The following is a 23,705-nucleotide window of genomic DNA, read 5'->3' as shown; positions in this document are numbered from 1 at the left end:
ATGGACGTGATATGTGGATTGGGGTGACAATCCTTAAAGTGAAGGTGTTTTTTCAGGATCTTCTCATGAAATTTCAATCACTAACTTTGTCCTTTGATTGCAAAAATATTCTGTTGGTACCCACCTACATGTAGAAATGATCATCATGATAAAATAAGAGAAATCAAAGGTCACAGAGACAGATTTACGTGCTCGTTTCTCGTGCGTGCCATTCAAGATTGAAACAGTAGAGAAATAGCTTGAAGATGGTTAAGTGCATCCACTGCCAGGCACTTAATTGCGAGTTGCAGAGTAATCATAAAGATGTAGATGTACTTTGTGAGGCAAGTGACGGATAAGTTTTTTGTTTGTGGAGAAAGATACTTTTGTTCCAGTGTTTCTAAATAGGTTAGACATTTTCTGTGAAGCCTTAGAGGGTAATGCATGCTTGTGAAGAAGTGTATACCATAAAAAAAATTTTAATGAATAATGGGTACATAGTAAAATCAATTGGCAGTGTCCAACAAAATACAGGCCAACATCAGCAATAGAAACACTAAAGAAGAAACTTATTACACAACAATAATCTTCAAGCACATTCCCTATTCAGGTGCGGCATCACCAGAGGTTGCTGATTTAAAAACACCGGTATAAAAATATCTTTCTCCACAAACAGCAAATTTGGCTGTCACTTGCTCACAAGATCTGTTACACACAGCAAAATTTTCTGGAAACATGTTACATGAACAAACTGAGTTCAACAGTGACAGTTTTTTCAATGACTTCAAAAGTTTATTTTTTCCTAAAAAAGTAAGAATTTAATAGTTCCAACCATTTTACAATGTAAGGTCTCACCTGATATAAGCAGAAATAATTTGTTTTGGAAGTGACCCCAGTTTATCAATAATAATGTAACATCTATATTTCATCTTAAAACTACCTACATCCATGTGTATGTGGAAATGTAACATCTCTACATTTGGATATTCTTTGGCTTGTTTGAATTTTGTTTACGAATATATTGTGAGAGGGAAAGTGCTTATATGTGTATAAAGATGACTACACATACTGTACCCAAAAATATGTAACCCTCTACTGGAAACAATAAGTAGTTTTTAATTATTGTCCTACTTTTGTAAAAACTGTAGTCGCAGTGTGTCACTTTGTAGTATACATGTGTACTCTTAACAGGACCAGTAATAACCTATTTTCAAATCATGTTGTAGATTGATAAAGCACCTGAAGACGAGCACCCAAGGCTCAAAATGCATCATGTATTCAATATGATTGTAGTTTCACTAATTCCACGGTTGTGTTATGGCTGTACAAGGGCATTTGAAATGAAATAAATAAATGTATGAGGAGGTTAAAAAAATATTGTGAAGATTTTGAAAGTTGATTACACAACGGTGCTCATAGTCTGAAGGAAGAATTGACAAGTGCCAAATGCCAGAATGCTACACAAAGAAGCAAAGGCACTTTATGGAAGGCTTATATCATTGATTGTGAGGCAATGACCTGTTGTGCAACAATGGTTTGCACATTTTGTGTAGTGTAAGGCATTGAAATCCACTTTAAAATAAAAATACTGTTTAATGACTCATTTTCTCATCTACTGCAAGGTTATGGGTGGATTAAGAAGTGATGCTTTTACATCATCATGCCTGTGACAGTTGCTGCGTGGACTAGTTCAATCAAACTAGTTTATGTTACAAGATGACACTGCAGCAATAAAGGACATGTTACAATAAATGAAACAGCCTTAAATGTAGGCATTATTGTTGTCTGTGGTGTGCTGAACTCCATAAAGTATCTGTGAAATAAGTGCTACTAGAGTTGGAAGCAGACTTGACACATTTAAATGATAATGCTTGTGAGTAATGTGTGTCAAATTCAGGTAGTGGATTACGTGGGAGAATTGCCATTAGGAGATGAAACGTGCAAACAATAACAAATCATTAAACCTGCACAAACAAATTTCATGAAATTATCAATAGAAAAATTAATGCTTACTCACTTTCTGACTGAAAAAGGGAGGGGGGGAGATGATTTCAAGACATTAAAAAACAACAACAATGGTGACTAATACTAAATGCATGTACCTGCTCAAGAGCCTCCTTTACTACAAAATTAGGAATAGTCAGCCGAGATCACGTTTTCTTTTTCTTTCATTCCTTCTCCAAACAACATTACTGCACTTAGTATCTATTTGCCTGAAGTTGTTCTTTGTGTACGTCAGTTGCTGTTTATTGTTAGTATGAACCAAGATGTTCAAGAAGCATATGCAACCACGGGTGGATGAGATTCCTATGGAACCTTTTTGAAAAATGAATTCAGGTAGTTAATTCAGTGGTATTTACTCCCAATAAACAAAAATACCTTGGCTGGCTAGTATTTATCAGACCATGTCTTGTGGTGCACAGTGTGTTTCTTCTTTATTGTAGGGAGGCTATCCACCATGTCCTGTTCTGAGCATCGTCCTTCATATATTTGTATGTTCATCCTCTTTCTACCTATTCCTCTCATTTCTTCCACTTTTCCATCTTTCAACCTACAGTTCTTTGTTGCAGGAAATTCCTATGCTGTGTATGTCCCAGCCAAGATTTTTTTCCTGTATCCAATCACTTAAAATAAATTTCTTTCCTCTCCTATTTTCTTCATTATTTCTTCAGTCTTAAGTCCGTCAATCCACTTCACCTCAACCAATCTTCTCCAAAGCCACATTTCAAAGCTTTCTAAACATTTTCTTCTTCTTATTGTTCATCATTAAAAGGTAATATTTTGAATAATTCTCATTTTTATTCATCAGTAAAGCATTAAAAGTACTTGCAGGAACACAAAAATTGACGTAGAGATTTCAGATTTGTGTAAGTGCACTCTTGTTCAGAGTCCACATTACACTGTAGGTGCACTTAGAACTTGCTGGATTAGTTTGTTCAGAGGCTGGAGGAAGGCAAGCGTTTATTACATTCAATGAGACCACATCTAGTGGGATGCTGTGGTATTCAAACCAACCTGTGGGCCAAGGACCGTGTAACTTTTGCATCACTGGTTGAATCTGTGAGAGAAGAGCACGTAGTTAAGCTCATTACTGCAAAGTCACTTTTCAATATTGTAAATACAAAATTAAACTTGCCATTTAATTACAGTTAAGTGGTTTTCACCTACAGGCATACTTTGACCCAGACAGAATGCAACAGAAAGTGGTCATATAACTGAAATTAGGAATTTCATGAAACTAGTGAATGATAAGCTTGAGATGAAAACTGACTTAAAATTCACCCCCAATGTACTAGTCACCAGAAAATACAGCAGTTGGTTCATTTGCTTGAAAGTCATCCAACATGTGCCTAACTCGTAAAATATTCATGTGCCAGTAGCTTGAACATACCACTTAAAAGGGAAAGCTGCCATCAACCTGAAGGCTGATTTGAACACCACAAAGCATGTCCCTATTACAGGTGGGAAGCTGTTGCCTTCCTCCAGCCTTTGAACTGACTTATCTAGCCAGTTAAGAGTCACCTTCAGCTTAATGTGGCTCCAAACCATGTTGCATATTGGCATTTTTCACATTAACAAACATTGTCAAATGTGAAAAAAGTGAAAAATGACAGATAAAAATACTAAGACTGGCCGCGGTACTGACTCTTTCTTTGAGTCAGAATTCAGTCTACATATTACACTCTTGATTTCCTGAATCTTCATTTCCTCGATAGAAGCCATAATACATGTTCAGATTAAAACTAAGTATCTATATGTGCAACAGACGTCTGAGCCACTGAGAAACATACCACTATGGTATATAAATGTCAAGCTTTGTGTGGGATATGCAATTCATTTGTGCATGTGTTCAATATGATGTGCTCCTCTTCCCCAGAATACATCTGTTGCATTATATAGATACTTAGTTTTAATCTGAACATGTATTATGGCTTCTGTCGAGGAGATGAAGATTCAGGAAATCAAGAGTGTGCTATGTAGACTGTATTCTGACTCAAAAAAAGTATTTAAGGCCTTGTAGCATCCTATTTTTACAATCTTGACCCCCTAGGTATTAAAAGACTATTCCAAAGATCTACGTTGCCTCTTAAAAAAGACAATAATTGATGACATCAGAGGAGATATACAGCTGTATATCTCTTCTTCAACTTCATAAGCTTCACCAAGCGAGGTGGTGCAGTAGTTAGCACACTGGACTCGTATTCGGGAGGATGACAGTTCAAACCCACATCCAGTCATCTTGATTTAGGTTTTCCAGGACATCCCTAAATCACTTCAGGTATATACCAGGATGGTTCCATTGCAAGGGCATGGCCAACTTCCTTCCCCATCCTTCCCTAAACTGGTGGGACCGATAACCTCACTGTCTGGTGCCCTACCACGAACCAACCAACAATAAACTTCCAAGTATCCTCAAAATTAGAATGAACAGTGGATACAGAATCTGTCATCCAGGTTAAATGCATCTTCCCAGCAGGCAGACCAGGGAAAGTAAGGGTATGATACCATAAGATTTACAACCATGTTTTTGCCTAACAGATCAGATGCTGACTCTTCCATATTCTCAGTGAGGCTTAATGTTACCCTGAGATAACTAGAGAGACCCTCAAGTCTTACCAAAGTCATGGATAAATAAAGCCAAAGGAAGAGAACACAGTTAATGTTGGGGCACAGCTTTACCTAAGATGTTTGTCAGATGCAAACACAGACACACATTATGAATATGTGTCTGTGTATATTATGTCATTGTGAAATGATACAACACACACACACACACACACACACACACACACACACACACACACACACACACAGAGTGCCAGTTGAAAACACAATGCTGGGGCTGCAGTTCGGCAGGTAGACTGGGAAGAGGGGCTGTGTTTGTTGGGTAAAGTGGGTGAATAGAGAAAGAGAGCAAGGGAACAAGAGGGATATTTGGGGAAGGGATGGCTGATGGCTCAGACGGAGGCAGCAGGTGTGGGAGATATGGCTGTGGAAGGGAGAGAGAGCTGGTGCATAGGATAGGAACTCGACACATGGACAACGGAGCCTGTTAGTTTGTACACCACACCATGACAGTGACATCAGGGAGTAGATTGGAATGGGTCGACAAAACTGAGGAAGGGGAGACTTTTGGAAAAGAGGATGTGGGTGCTTGGGATTAGCAGAGATAGAAGCCAGGAGGATTATGAGAATGGATGTCCTGCAACCATCACTGCTTGCACTCACACTCCCTTTCCATTTGCCTACGCATGTGTGTGGGGGCGCGCACGCATGCGTGGAGGTGCGCGCACACTTCTATTATTTAGTCTGCCAGAACTTTCCATATCTTATTTATAAACACAACAGAAGCTCATTATAGTCTGTACAGTATGTAAAAAGTATAATGGCATATTTACAAGTGAGAAACACTGTTCACAGTGTCACTAATTTAACCTGCTCTGGTGGTCACAGTATCTATTAATATGATGCCTCTCTGCTCTGGTATGCTGTCTGTGTGGAGCCCACTAGTCATGATGATGGTGATGTCCCCCTTATTGGCATGTGTACCCCATCTCTAGTTGGTCTTGAGATCCATCCTCAGAGTGAGACTAGCATGCATTTTTCATCTCTAAAGAGGGCACATGTGATTAGAAGTGCCAGATTCGTGCTGGCTTCTACAGGAATGGGAAAGGTGGTTCCACCCTCCACAGCAAATACACAGCTGCTCACCAAATCTAGGTGTGTCTGTATCCACTTGCCAATATCCAGAAGGTACAGTGTCAGAAATGTGGGAATGGTTCAGAAGATGGCCAGGGCCAAATCTTATGAGGTGTGTGGGAGTGATTACATGTAACACACATAGAGATGGGGTCCACATGTGTTGGGTTCCAATGAGGAGACTCTGTCTCCTACAGTCAAAGGGTGATGAGGAATGGTACAGTCTTGAAGGCATTGGACAGTGGTGATTGCAGTATTGACAGAGGGGACATTCCCAAGGTATCTGCAACCATCTTGGCAGCTGCTCAGTTATCCCTGTGGGCACAACTGATTTAGTTGGCAATAGTGTTGGCCACCCTTACCCGTGTTGGCCACCCTCGCTCGAGATAGCAAACATAGGGTGTCTGCTGCTCTAGACCATGATGGTGATAGCTATCTACCTTGATGTGTGTTCAAGTATGTGGGCACATACTGTGATTGTATCATGTTTACTAGAGCTGTGGGAGGTAGTGGCCAGACTAATTGGAGGATGGTGTGCCGAGGCATGACAAGTCTGTCATAGGCAATGCCCTGCATGAGTGTGTTGTGTGTATTGAACCGGGGACCTAGAAACGACGGAGAGGCTTCGTCCTGCCGGAGCCCTCAGTGGTTCACAACCCCATAATAGGCCAGAGCAGTCCACCCATCCCACTGCCACCCCACACTGAACCTAGGGTTATTATGCAGTTTGGCCCCCAGTGGTCCTACTCCCCCCCCCCCCCCCTGCACTCCTCCTGCCCCAGGAACATCTCATACCAGATAAGTGTACCCGAAATGTTTCCATGGTAGAGTAATTATGGTGTACACATACGTGGAGACAGTGTTTGTGCAGTAATCGTCAACATTGTGTAACTGAGGTGGAATAAGGGGAACCAGCCCACATTTGCTGAGGCAGATGGAAAACCATCCACAAGCTGGCCAGCACACCGGACCTAGACATTAATTCACCAGGCGGATTCATGCGGGGGACCAGCATGCCTTCCCGCTCGGGAAGCAGCGCGTTAGACCATGCGGTTAGCCGGGTGGGTGTCCTTCATGTACTCACAAATGGTGTAAACCTGGACACACTTGTGGATCCTTGCATCACCTGTCGTCATCTCCATCTTACCATTTGATGATGAATGTAAAGGTCTTGGTACAGGGTGTTTAAAAAATGACCGGTATATTTGAAATGGCAATAAAAACTAAACGAGCAGCGATAGAAATACACCGTTTGTTGCAATATGGTTGGGACAACAGTACATTTTCAGGCGGACAAACTTTCGAAATTACAGTAGTTACAATTTTCAACAACAGATGGCGCTGCAAGTGATGTGAAAGATATAGAAGACAACGCAGTCTGTGGGTGCGCCATTCTGTACGTCGTCTTTCTGCTGTAAGCGTGTGCTGTTCACAACGTGCAAGTGTGCTGTAGACAACATGGCTTATTCCTTAGAACAGAGGATTTTTCTGGTGTTGGAATTCCACCGCCTAGAACACAGTGTTGTTGCAACAAGACGAAATTTTCAACGGAGGTTTAATGTAACCAAAGGACCGAAAAGCGATACAATAAAGGATCTGTTTGAAAAATTTCAACGGACTGGGAACGTGACGGATGAACGTGCTGGAAAGGTAGGGCGACCGCGTACGGCAACCACAGAGGGCAACGCGCAGCTAGTGCAGCAGGTGATCCAACAGCGGCCTCGGGTTTCCGTTCGCCGTGTTGCAGCTGCGGTCCAAATGACGCCAACGTCCACGTATCGTCTCATGCGCCAGAGTTTACACCTCTATCCATACAAAATTCAAACGCGGCAACCCCTCAGCGCCGCTACCATTGCTGCACGAGAGACATTCGCTAACGATATAGTGCACAGGATTGATGACGGCGATATGCATGTGGGCAGCATTTGGTTTACTGACGAAGCTTATTTTTACCTGGACGGCTTCGTCAATAAACAGAACTGGCGCAAATGGGGAACCGAAAAGCCCCATGTTGCAGTCCCATCGTCCCTGCATCCTCAAAAAGTACTGGTCTGGGCCGCCATTTCTTCCAAAGGAATCATTGGCTCATTTTTCAGATCCAAAACGATTACTGCATCACGCTATCTGGACATTCTTCGTGAATTTGTGTCGGTACAAACTGCCTTAGACGACACTGCGAACACCTCGTGGTTTATGCAAGATGGTGCCCGGCCACATCGCACGGCCGACGTCTTTAATTTCCTGAATGAATATTTCGATGATCGTGTGATTGCTTTGGGCTATCCGAAACATACAGGAGGCGGCATGGATTGGCCTCCCTATTCGCCAGACATGAACCCCTGTGACTTCTTTCTGTGGGGACACTTGAAAGACCAGGTGTACCGCCAGAATCCAGAAACAATTGAACAGCTGAAGCAGTACATCTCATCTGCATGTGAAGCCATTCCGGCAGACACGTTGTCAAAGGTTTCGGGTAATTTCATTCAGAGACTACACCATATTATTGCTACGCATGGTGGATATGTGGAAAATATCGTACTATAGAGTTTCCCAGACCGCAGCGCCATCTGTTGTTGAAAATTGTAACTACTGTAATTTCGAAAGTTTGTCTGCCTGAAAATGTACTGTTGTCCCAAGCATATTGCAACAAACGGTGTATTTCTATCGCTGCTCGTTTAGTTTTTATTGCCGTTTCAAATATACCGGTCATTTTTGAAACACCCTGTAGATGCCTTATTGCAGCAAGATATTGTTGGATTTGTTGTATGCCTTCCTTGCTCAGAATAAAAATGATGTACTTAATAGAAGGTTCTGTGAAGTCAGTGTCCAAATTTTGCATATGTTCCATCCTGGTTGCCCCTGTGACATTAATGCCTTCCTAGTGGCTCACGCACACCAATGCCAGGTATTCAAGAAAACAATGGAACATGGTAAGTGTGCTGGCCACACAGAATTTCAGATGTTAGTGCTGATGAAGACCAAAAGATGTGACCTTTTCAGTTCCTTTGCTGGTTGCAGCTGGAGAAGTGTATCTGTTTCAGAGAAGAAAAAATAAATAAATTCAATTCACTTAGCCTGTCAAATAATTTGAAACACTTAGGAAAGAAATGAGTATTGATTACTGCCTGTATATTGATCTTGGTCGTAATGCCACCACACTACAGCAAGACCCCAAGAGGCTCCCTAAAGAAGTCCACCTGTTCGAGGATATGGGCTTTGTGAACTAATTTCACATCTCATCATCCTTGACAATATACAGTTTGTATTGGATATGGAAAAGACAAGGCACTGTTGATATGAGCTTTGAATGATTGCCAACCTTAATCAGTGAATTCATGTCACTGATCATCCATATTATTACATCTGATATCATACTAAACTGTACAGTGATTAAGAATCCAAATTTTTTAACTGCACATAAATTTTCAGGCATTTGATATGTAGTGACTAAGAGTATGCAGAACCCTTGTCCATGAAATGCCCATCAAAATTTATTCCTTGGATATTTCTTGAAGATTTATGTTGACCTCTGTGATTCAACAAGTTATAGTGTGATGGTGCAAGTGTGGGTGAACATACAGCCTGGAGAAAAAAAACCTGATAATAAGATCAGAGTGATGTAGGGGACATTGAATCAAGGAAAATTCTCCAAATAACTATAGGTCGGGACTGCACCAATTGTATAGCTATGGCCATAAAATGACATACAGTCAGCAACAAGCGTGTGGAAATTTGTCCTGTAAGTGAGCCTGTTTAGGTATGTGTACCTGTCTGCTTTTACCCACTGCTGTTGTTGTTGTGCTGCACTGCACTTGTTGCCGTGGGCTATACTGCACTGGTATCACAATGAAAAATTACACAATCAGTGAATTAGCCAACATTCACGTTCCATATGGAGCAATGGGATAAAGTGTTGTAGGTACAAGTAGACTGTATAGTACTGAACACTTCTTAAACAGAAGGCTACCAGTACTCAACATCTTGGCTGTGGAGAATCACTTGAGAGAAACAGGCATGTTTGCACTCAAAACGGCTAAAATGGGACAGTGAAGAACAGTGAAGAATTTGGAATTTGATGAAGAGTGTTTCAAAACAATGCCTTCAACCAGCATCAGAACAACAGCTCAAAAACTCATTGTCACTCATGAGCTTGTTTGAAGTGTAATGGGGGATAATGGTTTACATCTGTACCATGTACTAAAGTAGAAAGTAGAAAATTATCCTAGGTGAGCAAATTTTGTGTTTGGGAATTAAGGTAGTGCTTTATGTCTCAACAATGTGAATTTTCTCTACTTTATCTTATTTATGAATGGGGGTATTTTTACTAGGGAAGCAGTAATTAACATACAAAACGATCACTAATGGCCATGTGAAACTACTCATTACATTCTTAAACATGGTCACCAGGAAAGGTTTTCGGTGAATGTGTGGGCAAGAACTGTCAGTGACAACTTGTTTGTATCTTTTATTCTACCTCCTCAATTAAATCAAAAAAAAATTATTTACCATTTTTACAAGTAAGATTGCATACATTTTTGGAAGACATTCCTCTCCATGTACACGGAAGGATACTGTTCCAGTAGTGTGGTGCTCCATAGCATTCCCATTGTCAGTCAGGTGCAGTGGGAAATGAGAGTGGCCTGTCAGGTTGCCTGATTTAACACCACTTGAATTTTTTGTGTGGGGATTTAATGAGAGACCACATCTACCAGACATCAATCATCTGTGAAGAGATGGTCACCATATCATTGAGAAACATCATCAACAATTTCTTCAACCATATCAACTTTGTAGTGATGTTGGAGCCATTAATTTCAATCATTTTCTTGTGTGATCTAAGAAAAAAGCATGTTTAAATTTAATTTCTATTTTCTTTTTCACCATTGTCTTAGTTGACATTTAATGATCTGCTATACGCGTCTAACATTAGGGAAATTTAAAACATCTCAAATTTAGATGTCATTTATACTACCATTGAACATGTTGACTATCTTACTGCATTGTTGTTGTCCTGCAGTAACACTCGTAATCTTCACAAATTAGAAGCATTACTGTACAGTTGATTTAATAGCCAAGCTGTACCCTGTAAACACCACAGAAAATTAAGCTGTAATGTAACCAGCCATGGGTAGGAATTTAAAGTGTGCCTAGCTTTGACTGTTCAGTTGAAAGCATTATCATCAGCTAATTTAATTAGTAACTGCACCCCTTTGCATAGAGGGTACTGATTAGGATAAGTTAGTTTAAAAGCACACTCTTCACCTGGTGCTGATTGGCTGTCTTTTTGTCACTTTAGCTCCACAACAGTGCATTTCCGACCTATGGTTATCTGGAAAATTTTGCTCAGTTTGACATCCCGTACCATACTTTGACCATATTATTAGGTTATGGGCATGAAGTCTTTCACAGCAGAATCCTTGGATAAAAATTTCTTACTAACCCATCCATGTAAAAATTCTTAGTTCATTTTCCCTACTTTGTGTAGGAACATTCAGTGTCCACTTCATGTGAGGGACTGATGTGCTTCTGTCCACTTGAAAGTGCATTGATAATTATTTAGTATGTTGGTAAAATATAAATTTATTTGGCTTCCCTATTGCTAGTGACAAGGTGTTCTCACTTGTGCCATTATACACAGTCCTTGCTCTAGTGAGGACCATCATGTGGTACATGTAAGAGAGAGAGAGAGAGAGAGAGAGAGAGAGAGAGAGAGAGAGAGAGAGAGAGAGAGAACTAGAACAACAGGGCCATTAGAAACAAGTGCCTCTTGCCAGTGAATCAAACATGATAGATGATGCGGAATGCTGATAATGTACAGTACATGATGTACTGAAACATATGAGGATCAAAGCTTTCACACATGGTTGAACTTAAGTTACACTGACCTATGAGTGGACCATGATGGCTGCTGTTGGTCAATGCAGAGGTTTTCTACATGTACATGAGTTTGTCAGAACTGTAATTCTGGTGCCAGTTAGCTCAGCTCCCAAAGGCTTGGTATTGACTAAAACTTTATCTAAGTAGGGACCAGTGAGTGCAGAGCTGATATCATTGTCGTATGAAACATAGATAATGATGTCCTTAGTTGAGAAGCCTACATAGGATTGTTCACACTTTTGTTGTGATCAAACAAATTTACTAGGGTGATAAAAGCTGTGTAGATCTGCAACTGTATTGGCAGTTTCTGCCATGGGCTAGCTCCAGGAAGGAAGGAAGGAAGGAAGGAAGGAAACTATTTTGTCATCTGTTTGCACTGCTGTGATGTTTGTCCCCATTCTGCTGGGCTTATCATCATTGTGCACAGAGAAATAAATGTATTCAGTATCTACTGTCATGCTTTCTTCTCCAAGACAGAAAGTTTTGAAAGAGAGTGAGTGAGTGAGTGTGACTTTTAACAAGGAAACCATTATGCAATACATTGTTAAATGTGAAAAATGAACTTCCAACATAATTATTCAAGTAATGGGAGGACTGACACACTACTGTAAAGATAGTGAAATTACAACATTGGCTTCAGGCATTTGTGATGCAGTTACAGAAGAGAGGTTAGTTTCTCATGAACAGGTACTTCAGCATGATAGTTTTTTATATATCTGCACTAAGTATTATTTGTGCTGTATGTATCAACTGTCATGTATGAACATTTTTGCAGATGCTTCTTAGAAAATGTGCCAATAAAGAACCTTCAGAGGAAGAAGAAATGGAAGCAGACAAATGGACTGACATGATAGAAGCATATAGTCCACCATCAAGCCCGAGCCATTCATCAGTTAACATGTCAACTGCTGTAGCATTGGTGAACAGGTATGTACTTCCTCCAGGATTTAGTGATACTTTTTAGATTAACATACACAAAAAAAAAAAAAAAAAAAAAAAAAAAAAAAAAAAAAAAAAAAAAAAAAAAAAAAACAAAACTTCAAATGTGTGTGAAATCTTATGGGACTTAACTGCTAAGGTCATCAGTCCCTAAGCTTACACACTACTTAACCTAAATTATCCTAAGGACAAATGCACACACCCATGGCCAAGGGAGAACTCAAACTTCTGCCAGGACCAGCCGCACAGTCCATGACTGCAGTGCCTTAGAGCGCTCGGCCAATCCCACGTGGCTAGAATAACACACAAACCTTTTTGTATGCCTGTGTGATCGATAATATTGTTGCCCCACCATCTTGATCCTCATATTCTAAAAACTGACAGCTGAGGAAAACTTAGTGCAATTTCTGTTTAAATTTGTTATTTCAGTTAGTATTGACACTCACTCTTTCTACAGTGTCCTGTAATATCGTGTAAAATTTCAGTGAACATTTGAAGAAATAAGTTCAGTATTTTGGGAAGCAGATAGGAGTGCTGAGTCCCTTATATCTGTCTCTTCTGGATGTTTCTGAGTGGTGTTAATATTAACGTATGCTGTTCCAGAATATATGAATTAGGTCAAATGATTGTGTGTCTATAACAAAACCTGCGTCAAATGAAAGAGGTAATAATTTTTCCAAAACTGTATTTAACTGTAGATTTCTGCATATTGTGCTGTCCCATATTGTTGTAAACAATCTAATTGCTCTTAAGATTCAAAGGCCTGGCTATTGGATTGGAAAACGTATTTTGCCTACTATCAGTGGACTGTCTGTAACTTGTTTCTTAAACATCTGCACAAATCTCCATAAAGAAAAAATTGTATAAGAGTTCAAAGCTAAGTAGATTAAAACTCGCATCATAATCAAAACACTTTATGTATATACAAAGGATTGTGTTTATTTACTTTTTAGTCACCACCTCCTCCTGCTGCTAGCTAATAACTCTATGCAAGAGCTGACCTATCATCTGCACATGCACTAACCTGCCTACAAAAATGAAGAAGAAGCTAATTAGAACTTAATGCATCTTCACGAGAATATATTTGTGAAGTTTGTAAATACTGGAGGAATAACTTTGTTGATGACTAATTGCCAACTTCATAAATATTTAATACCTTTGAACATTACCTCTGCTCCAGAGGGCACAAAATTCATCTCATACTCCCCGATCAGTTGCTCGAATGACTCTAGGATTTAGCAAGCTCCAAACAATTCCCAAAACTATGTAAACGTTTAGCCAACCAGCATAGTGATGCTAAATGGAGTGACTGGGTTTTGATGCCGGCCACAGTGGTCTCGCGGTTCTAGGCGCTCAGTCCGGAGCCGCGCGACTGCTACGGTCGCAGGTTCGAATCCTGCCTCGGGCATGGATGTGTGTGATGTCCTTAGGTTAGTTAGGTTTAAGTAGTTCTAAGTTCTAGGGGACTGATGACTGCAGATGTTAAGTCCCATAGTGCTCAGAGCCATTTGAACCATTTGACTGGGTTTTGACTGAAATGTGGGTGTTCTCAGTGGTCAGCCTCTTTCTTCCACCAATAGAATTTCTCTTGTAAATTCTGTATTCAACCAAGATTTCTCACAATGTTATTTGCCTCTTAATATTACCTGTAAGACTATCTGATGTCATTAGAAAATCTCAAACACTTAAACAAGCCTTCAACATCAACATTCAGCCTGCATTGCGAATCTCATGTGCTAGATAAGGCATCCCATCTACTCATGGCTGCAAGCAAAAGCAAGAATCTCTAGCCACTGTCGCCTGGACAGAATTTCAGAAACTTAGTCAGACGCCAGCTCTTGCCTTGTTCACAGCTACAATTACTTCCCAAGGCGCAGCCATCTATCAGATCAGGCTCAACTGAATGTAAAATCACTACCAGTCAAAATCAAAAACTCTGAACACTTGTCTTTATCTGCTCAGAAATTATATTTACAAAATACATTTAAAATCAATGAATAAATCGTGTTTAAAGATATAAAAAAAGAGATACCAAAAGTAAACAACCTGGGTTGACTCATCTGGGAGGAAGGGCTGAATGGTGGTGCTTATATGAAATCAATCATCAATCATTGCAGGCACTAAACAGTCCACTAAAACTAGTTGCCATAATTATGTATTCCTACTGGAAAGACACAGTGTGATCTGTATTATCTACCAGCAAATGAGCGTGTCAGACACAAGGCTTTGAGTCATCTTTATTCATTTCCACCTCCTGAAATACTTACCACTATGGGGCTCTGTTGTCACCTGCTCAAGATGCTGAGTAATACAAAATATTTTATGGCAGAAGATAATATTTGCTGAATGTATGGAATAAGACACATTCCAGCACTACTGTAGGATAATCCATAGCCAACATCAAGACAGTGTCCTGCAGTGAGTGAACTGCATTGATGATGTGATCCACTGTGTTTCTGATGCATCCTTTTCTTACACCTGATGTCAACACAGCCTGTCCCTTGATGGAATGGGGACTTTTGCTCCACAATCGGGAAAAAGCGTACTACCAACTTACTGTGTGTTTCTTAGAGAGCAATGATTTTTAATCAGCAGCAGATAATTTGAAAGTATTTGCAGTTTGAATACAATCTGTAATCATGCATTATTTACCTTGGATAAATGTCCCTCCAGTGCCTCAGACCTGCCATCACCATTTGTGATGCAGGCAGTATCAAGTGCAAATCAAGATAGCTACATAACACCTTTCTAGCCAATGGATATAACCAAGGATCGGAAAATGTAGCATATATTTTTGTCAAAATTAGATCTATTTTTTGGTTGGTGAATGATTCGACGCACAAATTTAAAAGCTTGTCATGCTACATGAGTGAAGACAAACAAGCCTTAGTTCTTTGAAATCGACTGTTGAAAAAGTGCTGATTGGGAACTTTTTGAGTGGAATGTTTGCTATTACAAAAACTACAACATGTTTATCTTCTGAAATGGCCTATGTTTTCTTCAGTTGGCTGCATATTAAGCTTTCAAAAATGATTCTTCTGTTGAAACGCAGCATCATTTTCCCGCCAGTGAACTGGATGTGTCACCGAGTTAAGGTATTTATGGACGTAACTTGTCTTTTCCCGCACAAATTAATGATAGCAAAATCTGCAGACTATTAATTTCGACCATCTGTTGGCATTCATGGCCGTGGACCCTTGCTTGACAATTCTGCAGATAGAACTGACATGGCAATTAGAAATGTACAATAACTCTATTTTAGCAAGGCAACAATTGCGGTGCAATCAAAAAATGTTACAGATTCTCCCTCCTCGATCGCTGTAGTGCAGAGTGTGGGCACTATACACATGGAGCCAGATGGTCATGAGCAAGAAAACAAACTAGTTTGAGCATCAGAGGAGAACAGCAGCCTACAATAGAAATGACACATTGTCCCAGGGATCGGCGACCTCTTCTGGTATTTGCAAGGGTCGTAATCGAAATCCATGATGGACCTTGCTGCACATATTTCAAAATAAGAAAAGAAAACAAGAAGCAAAGCACCAGACAAAGCATTCAGGGTCGGCTAGCGCAACTGCATACTGAAGTTAGCAGAGTTGTTAACAACGGAGTTCAACCCGACCTCTAGTGGTATCTGATACAAACCCAGTTCAAAACATCCGCTACCTAATTTTTGACATTAAAAGTGTTCGAATTATACCATTTTTTTAACCTTAGCTAACTAACAAACATATGAGTTTCTTTGTTATAAAATGCTAGGCCCTGCGGCTGAGTACTATGTTGCAATACACAGCATGATCTTAAACAGACCATTCAACCGCGAAAATTGTAATGGCACCACATCATTGAACACATTGATATGTCGTTGTGTTCATACACTTTTTATTTTTTAAACAGATTCTTACACATATTATCTACCCAAGTTGGGTTTCGCCAGATGATGTACAATCCCAGTAACTAAAAATTGGCTACATTTTCGATAGTTATATGCAGAAAGTAAAGGTATTTCAAACTATCTCTGATAAAATAGTTCATCTGGATACAATTCTCTCTGAAATAGCGTCTGTTAAGTGAAATCGCATTTTTGCATATTGGGGCAGAATTCGCATTTATTGCAAAATATGAATTTTTTTGGTTCTAGATATAACAAAGGAAGGCCTACACCCTGCGGGAGAAAGACAGAAAAATTAGAGTAGCAGAGCAGTTCTCAGTGGTGCAATGACTTTGTTTCAAGATCGTCTCTAAACAAGTAGGCAATGTGTTTCAGCATAGAGGCAACAGACTCAATTTTCATGAGTTTCCCAGGATCCAGAATTTGTAAGGGTCCACCAGTGATACTGTGCTAGCTCTCAACACTGCAGAAGTGTGAGAGATACATTGTGAGTGCAATGCTCCTTACATAGGGGAAACTAGAACTCTTTTGATTACCAACATAGTTTAACATAGTTCTATGTTCATTTGTGACTGCACAATAAAATAAGTAATTGCAGAACACCTTCCTAGCTGAGGGTAGCATATTTTTGTAAAGGAAGTGTGAATGTTAGCGAGTCAACAGTGGGTGCACTACCATAAAATAAGCAAGGCAACTGATATCTTGAAGTGTCCAACATCAATGTAGTCGACAGTTCTAGGCATCCTCCATCCTGGGTGCCTGTTATTGTACTATTATGGACCACTAGTGGGTTCTGTGCAAAGGGGATAATGTTCACTAGGTCCATGGCACTTGATAAATCACACATGCCTCCCGGGTCATGCCAAATGGTGGGCACCTCAGGGAGATCAGTCGTTATTTACTGGGTATGGATTTAGCAGTCACGGATTTCCAGAGCCGGGGATGGGTAAGTGCTGCCAGTCCTCTGTGACATTAAGCTCGGGCCATGCATCAGCAACCACAGTGCGGTGTGGCGGTGGAATGATGTATGTCACAGGAAACAGGGATCTTGGCTTAACAATCTGGATCAAGAGAATGATAAAAACCTCTAGGGGGAAAGAAAACCTCAGTCTTAAGGTGTGCTGTGTGCTGGTGAAATGCATGGCTGTCGATGCAGTTCAGTCTTTAGCTAGCAACCTTTGGGAACCTGCTGAACCTCAGTTGTGTAGTGCTTACTGAGGCAAGTGGGACTCGGTCTGGGTGTACACTTACATCTCTGGGTGCTCATGGGACTTCAATGAAACCAAAAGTCTCTGTCTTCTATTCACAGTAGTTTGGGTGGTCTATTGGGCAGTATTAATGCCCAGACTTCAAAGTGTTCTTGTGTGGCTAGTCCACCTGAAATGTTTGTGAATGCCAGAGAAATCAGTGGTAGTAATGGACCACATCCTATGGTGAATAATGTATTTATTGTTGTTAAACATGTAGATGGTTTGTTTGAGGAATTGTCACCTTTTTACATCCATGAAACTCTAGAGGGTCTTGCAGGACAGCTTAAATCTATCAAGGGGCTGCACAGTGGCGCACTCCTGATCGAGACACTGAAAGCAACTCAAATAAGCAATTTGTTAAATGCCAAATTACGTGAAGAATATGCATTTGACAGTGAGCTAAAACACACAAAAAACCACAAGACTAAATTGTTGTAAAGCATTTGAGATGTGCCAGGACACAATAGATATAAAAACTACAGAACTCCAGCAGGAATGTGAGAAAGCAAATGTGTACTGAAGTTCAGAATTTCATCAGAAGGGTTGATGGTGAGCTCTAGAAGTCAGCATCTTTTACCCTGACACTCAGTCTGCCAAAGTTGCTGGATTATATAATGGTGGGCTTGATTGGCTTCAAAGTTAACTGCTTTGTACCTAATGTGAAGTGCTGCTTTAAGTGTCAGTGCTTTGGTCATGCCACCACGGGTTGTGATGGTCAGGCTGTTTGTGGAAGATATTCTGTGTAGTGCTCCACTCAAGTGTGTCAGTTGATCCCAAGCCCGCCAAGTTTGGAGAGAAGTGTGTCCTGTCTTTTGCAGAAGAGAAGAACCTTCAGGCAATCAAAGTCACCAAACACATCTCATACTCTGACATGAAAAATGTGTCTAAGGACACACAACCACCCCCTTCTGTGAAGTTGCTTGCCTCAGCATTTAGACAACCCATACAGAAGCCTATTGTTGGCACCCAGTCTTTGACAGCTGAGTGGAGCACATTGACCTGCAGTTGCAAATGCAGCTGCAAGCCAGTACTGTTAGTCCAACAATGAAGCACGATGATCGCAAAACCTAGTGTCAGGGAGGGTAACAGACCGCTACAGCAGATAGCAGAAGAGCACCAACAAAATATTTCTGTTAAAATCACCTTAACAGTGTCCCCAGAATCCAGACAGAGAATGAAAAGCTGCAAGCCAAAAACGATCAGGTCCAAAGCCATCAAACTGTGCGACCTTGGTCCTGTCTGATGGGTCATATGACAACCATACCACCAGTGGTAAGGATGTCGACATCTGCCTGAGGGAACTTTCGAGTCTCTCAAGTAATCCCCTTCTGCTGCAGTTTCTCTCCATGTAAGAATGACATGGGAAAAGACAGAGGAAAATCTCGCCTTTAAGATGGTTTCCATATTTCATTGGAACTTGAATTGGTTCATTAAACATGAGGAGAAACTACATCAGTTAGCTCAGGGCAGATTGATGTGTAATATGTCTTCAGCAGAATCATTTTAAATTATCTGATGCTCATGAGCTAAGTGGCTACATTTTCCGCCAAAAGGATCACCTTAGTTGAAAGAGAGCTAAAGGAGGAATAGTTGTTTTTGTAAGTAACACATACCGCTCCTCACTGCTCTCCATCACAACCAGTCTTCAGGCTCACCCACTTGTGCCCCCCCCCCCTTCTCTCTCTCTCTCTCTCTCTCTCTCTCTCTCTCTCTCTCTCTCTCTCTCTCTCTCTCTCTCTGTGTGTGTGTGTGTGTGTGTGTGTGTGTGTGTGTGTGTGTGTGTGTGTGTTGAACATGGAGCAGAGTGTGCATATCAGCACTGCAACAGTGTCATTCCCTGCTACTGATATCTTGTATGCTCTCTGGCCCTCACACACACCAGTCAGTGGGATGTGGTTGAAGACTTGCACCAAAGTGATGACTTCCAGATCTGGATTCGCCTGCTGCACAGAGTGGTGCAGAAAAGAAAGCCACCTCGATGGTAGTCAGTAGAGCAAACTGAATTCTTACAGTCAACTGGCTATGTATGAACACTGTGAGAGCATCAGAATTGGCAGATCACAATAATGACATGATCCACCAAACTGTTGAAGCATACATTCCACAGTCTTCAGGCCTGCTGAAAAGTCAGTCTGTCCCTCAGTGGAAAGATGAAGTCGTCTCTGCAATCAAGGCCACATGGATGTCTCTGTTTAGGTCCAAGTGCTGGCCAACTGCAGAGAACCCTCCAGCGTTTAGGGTACAAATACCAAAATGTTCCCGAATTATTAGACAGCAAAAAGAGATTGCGGCAACAGTTCCTGACTGCCGCAAACCATTTCACCAAAAGTACAGTTGTATGGGAGATCACCAAGAGGATATCTGGGGAAAGAGGGAGGTGCCCAGTGGCTGCTGTAATAGGTTGTGGGAATCTTCACACCAACCTGAGAGATGTGACACAGACTATGGTGGCCTATTTTGCCACACTTATGGCCACTGCCAATCAGGATTGGGCGTACCAGTGCTACAGAATGCCTCCTGAGAGGGGCAGTTGGGACTTAAGTTCTGCCACTGATGAATACTACATCTGCCTCTCCTCCACTTGGGAGCTGGGTTCTGCTTTATCTGCACCTCATGACATTCACCTGGTCATTATAGGAATAATTATACTGTGTTACAGCACCTCATAGGGCGGAATAAAGAAATAATCCTCAGCTTTTTTAACCTCATATTGCCTTATGACACTTTCCTGACTCATGGAGAGAGGCAGTTCTAATTCCATTTTTAAAACTTGAGAAGTTTCATACAAACCTTAGTAGTTATCATATTGTTGCCTTCACTAGTGCTGTGGTAAAGACCTTGGAGCAGATGGTCAACCACTGCCTTGTCTGTATCTTAGAATCCAGGGTTCAGGAGATACCTCTCTGCCTTCAATAATCTGGCCCCCCTAGAAGCGGCTATACTAGCAGTCGGCAACTGGCAGACTGTAATCCAGATCCGGACCCTGGAAGGTCAAAAACTGGCCCACCAAAAAATTTGGAAGTATAAATTATGCACTCATATTATTTGAAAAATATTTATCTGTACATAATAATTTGTTTGAGCACTTCTCTTATAATTTTTTTCTAGTAGTGCGCAATTAACTGCTGAATAACTAGAATTCTGAACGGTTAGTTATAGATACATTAAATACACAGTTGCTATGCTGTAAGTACAGGGGAGTGCATTGAAGAGCGGGGACAGAAGGGAGCAAGCTGGCCAACCGACCTGCGTAAAAGCTCTGTACACACAAATGCAACACAAGGATTTTATTTCATGAACAAGAAAATTTTATAAACCACTTGCAGACTCTGGCAACTTTTGAATCCTCTATTAAAATCAAAGAAGGCATATTCATTTAAACATCATTTTTGTGTTTGTAACTCGAACGATAGCTTAAAGCTACTTTATGAAACTTCGGCAGCAGTGATCTTTGACAACAAAGTGCCTCCTTTGCAGTGTGGCTCCTTTGTGGTCTGACAGCATACTCTTAGATATGGAAGTAGCTCCTTCGTGGTGCATCAGCACATGCTGTGTGCCAGACATCAGTACTTTCATAAGGGAAAAATCTAAACAAGTACAAAAATTGTATCACCACTTCGTCAGTAGTTGTTACAATCTCATATGGAGTGTTTCATTATTATTGAGGCTTATAATGTTTCTTTTGCATCGATATGGATCCTAAAAACTGAAAATTTGGTAGTGAAAATAGCAACTTTTCTTCAGCCAAATGGAATGAGCAATATTGTTTTACGCTGTCTGATAGGCCTGGAGTTGTTCCAATTTGCCTCATATATAACAGCACTGTTGCTCTTATGGAAAGTGCCAATTTAATGTGACACAACAAAACAGTTGATCAGTAGTACCATAAAAATTTTCCTCTGGGTAGTGAAGCTCATGCAGAAAAACTCTATGCATATTTAGCTTGTGACGAAAAAATGCACAACCTTCCTAATTTCCTTCCTAATTTGCTTGATGAGCAAGCAAGAAAAATCTGGAGAAGCAGCAATGCGTGTGTATCGGATGCGTAATAAACACCAGAAGCCATCTTCAGCCTCTGAGATTGAAAAACAAAAATTATGTTGGAAGTGGCTGTGGCACTTTTTGAAGAGAAAAAGGATGTTGCCACACTTGAAGGTTGTTGGCAAGAAGTAATACAAGAAGAACCAAAATTTTAGCTCCTGACAATAAAAGAAGTTTGCTCAAACTTCTGCAAAAGGTGCCTTGCTGCGCCATAGGACTAAATAACTCATGTGATATTGTTAATAAATAAATGTCTGTTTTCATGTGATTTTTGGGTATTGAAAGTATAGAATTTAGGACAGGATTACTAACGATATTGTTGTCGAAAGGCAAGACTCACGGAAATGATTTATTCGAGACTCTTTGATGACGTTATGACAAAATCAAACATCAGTGATGATGAAATAATCTCTCTTTCAAATGAAAGGGTCCCAGCAGTAATCGGCAAAGAAAAAGGACTATTAAAGAGAATCAAAGATAAGAATGCTGGGCTCCTATCTTATCAGTGCATAATTCACCAGGTAGCCCTTTGTGGAAAACTTAGTGTACTCTGAGAGAAGTACTGGAGAGATTGATCAAGTTGATTAATTTTGTGAGGTCTCGTTCTGGTCTTCAGCACAGACAGTTCCAAGAGTTTGTTTCTGAGTGTTATCTGGCACATTGTGGCTTACAGAAGTACAACAATGTTCTCTGGCTAAGTAAAGATCAAGTGATTGAATGTTTTTGGCAAATAAAAACTGAGGTAACAGCCTTCTCTGAAAACATGGATTCACAAAAAGCAAGAAACCATTTGGAGTTACTATCGAATGAATGCAGTAAGCTAGCTGTGGTTTTCTTGAAATACATTTTGAAACATTTAAGTGTGCTCAATACTGAGCTACAAGGAAATGTGAAATTAATATGTGATCTGATACAAACGTGTCTTCTTTCCGTTGCTAGCTGGATATCTTTAAAAAGACATTCAAGTCAAGAATTTTTTCACTTCCAACAATTTTTTAATACAAAAATAATTCTAAAGTAGAAATGTCAGTATTCTCAAATTTTACGTCAGATCTTAAGAAAGAATTTGCAGCAAGAGTCCTAGTCTTTTCAGAGATAGAGAAACTATCACTATTCTTAAAAGTGCATTTTGAAGTTTCTCCAGTGGCATAATGGACAGATGTGGCTACGAAGTAGTTCTGCCTTCCAAAGCCTTTATTCCAAATGGAGATAATAGACTTGCAGGAAAACATTTCCTTACAAATGTATAGAACTGCATTCGCTGAAGAATTTTGGAGTAAACAAGTCCCAGCTAAATATGAAAATTGCAAAAAATCAGCCTTACACCTAGCTACTATGCTTGGCCCCACATATATTAGTGAAATTTCATTTTCAGAAATTAATTTGTTGAAGAACAAGTATCACTTGATATTAACAGCCTTGAAGACACCATTCGCCTAAGCTGCTCCCCACATAAAGCTAACTTTAAGAAACTGGCTCAAGAATTCAAATGTAATCTGTAATTTCTCCCACTTATACTGCAAATGTAATTGCTCTGATTGATTTTTAATTACAAATATGCCTACCTATAGTATTTCATATTTTGTGAGTGAAAATTAAAATAAACATCTGTAAGGAACATGAGGTATCTTTGTAAATGATAAAAAGTTTCAAAAGTATCCGGACCCCAGCTAAAATTACTTGCCGACCCCTGGGCTATACAATAAGCTTCCTGTGTCAGCTTCGCTTAATGGCTATATTTTTGACATGAAGAAGGTCTATGATACTACTTAAAAGCATATTATCCTCGGACAGCTCCATGAAAGGGGTTTTTGAGGATGCCTTCCCTTCTTTATACAGTTCTTCCTCTCACCACACTATTTTAGATATTGAGTTGGTGATATCTGCTCTGATCACTTTGAGCAGGAGAATGTTGTCTCTCAAGATAGTGTTTTAAATGTGACTGTCCTTACCAAAGCTATTAATAAATTCCATTTCCAACATATTTTATTTTATAATATTTATTTATTTATTTATTTTATTTATAA

At 40.2% G+C, this 23,705-nt stretch overlaps 1 protein-coding gene across 1 annotated transcript in view; it reads left to right on the top strand.

Annotated features, from left to right (window-relative positions):
• LOC124555324 (endoribonuclease Dcr-1-like) overlaps positions 1-23,705 on the top strand; it is a 290,534-nt gene that overhangs the window by 184,155 nt on the left and 82,674 nt on the right. Inside the window, exon 12 of the mRNA XM_047129202.1 lies at positions 12,332-12,483. Coding sequence (XP_046985158.1) covers positions 12,332-12,483 — 152 coding nt within the window. The remainder of the gene's footprint in view (positions 1-12,331; positions 12,484-23,705) is intronic.

This window comes from Schistocerca americana, chromosome X, assembly GCF_021461395.2.
Source record: "Schistocerca americana isolate TAMUIC-IGC-003095 chromosome X, iqSchAmer2.1, whole genome shotgun sequence".
Taxonomy (NCBI): Eukaryota; Metazoa; Arthropoda; class Insecta; order Orthoptera; family Acrididae; genus Schistocerca; species Schistocerca americana.
This window is presented reverse-complemented; position numbering and strand designations above follow the sequence as displayed.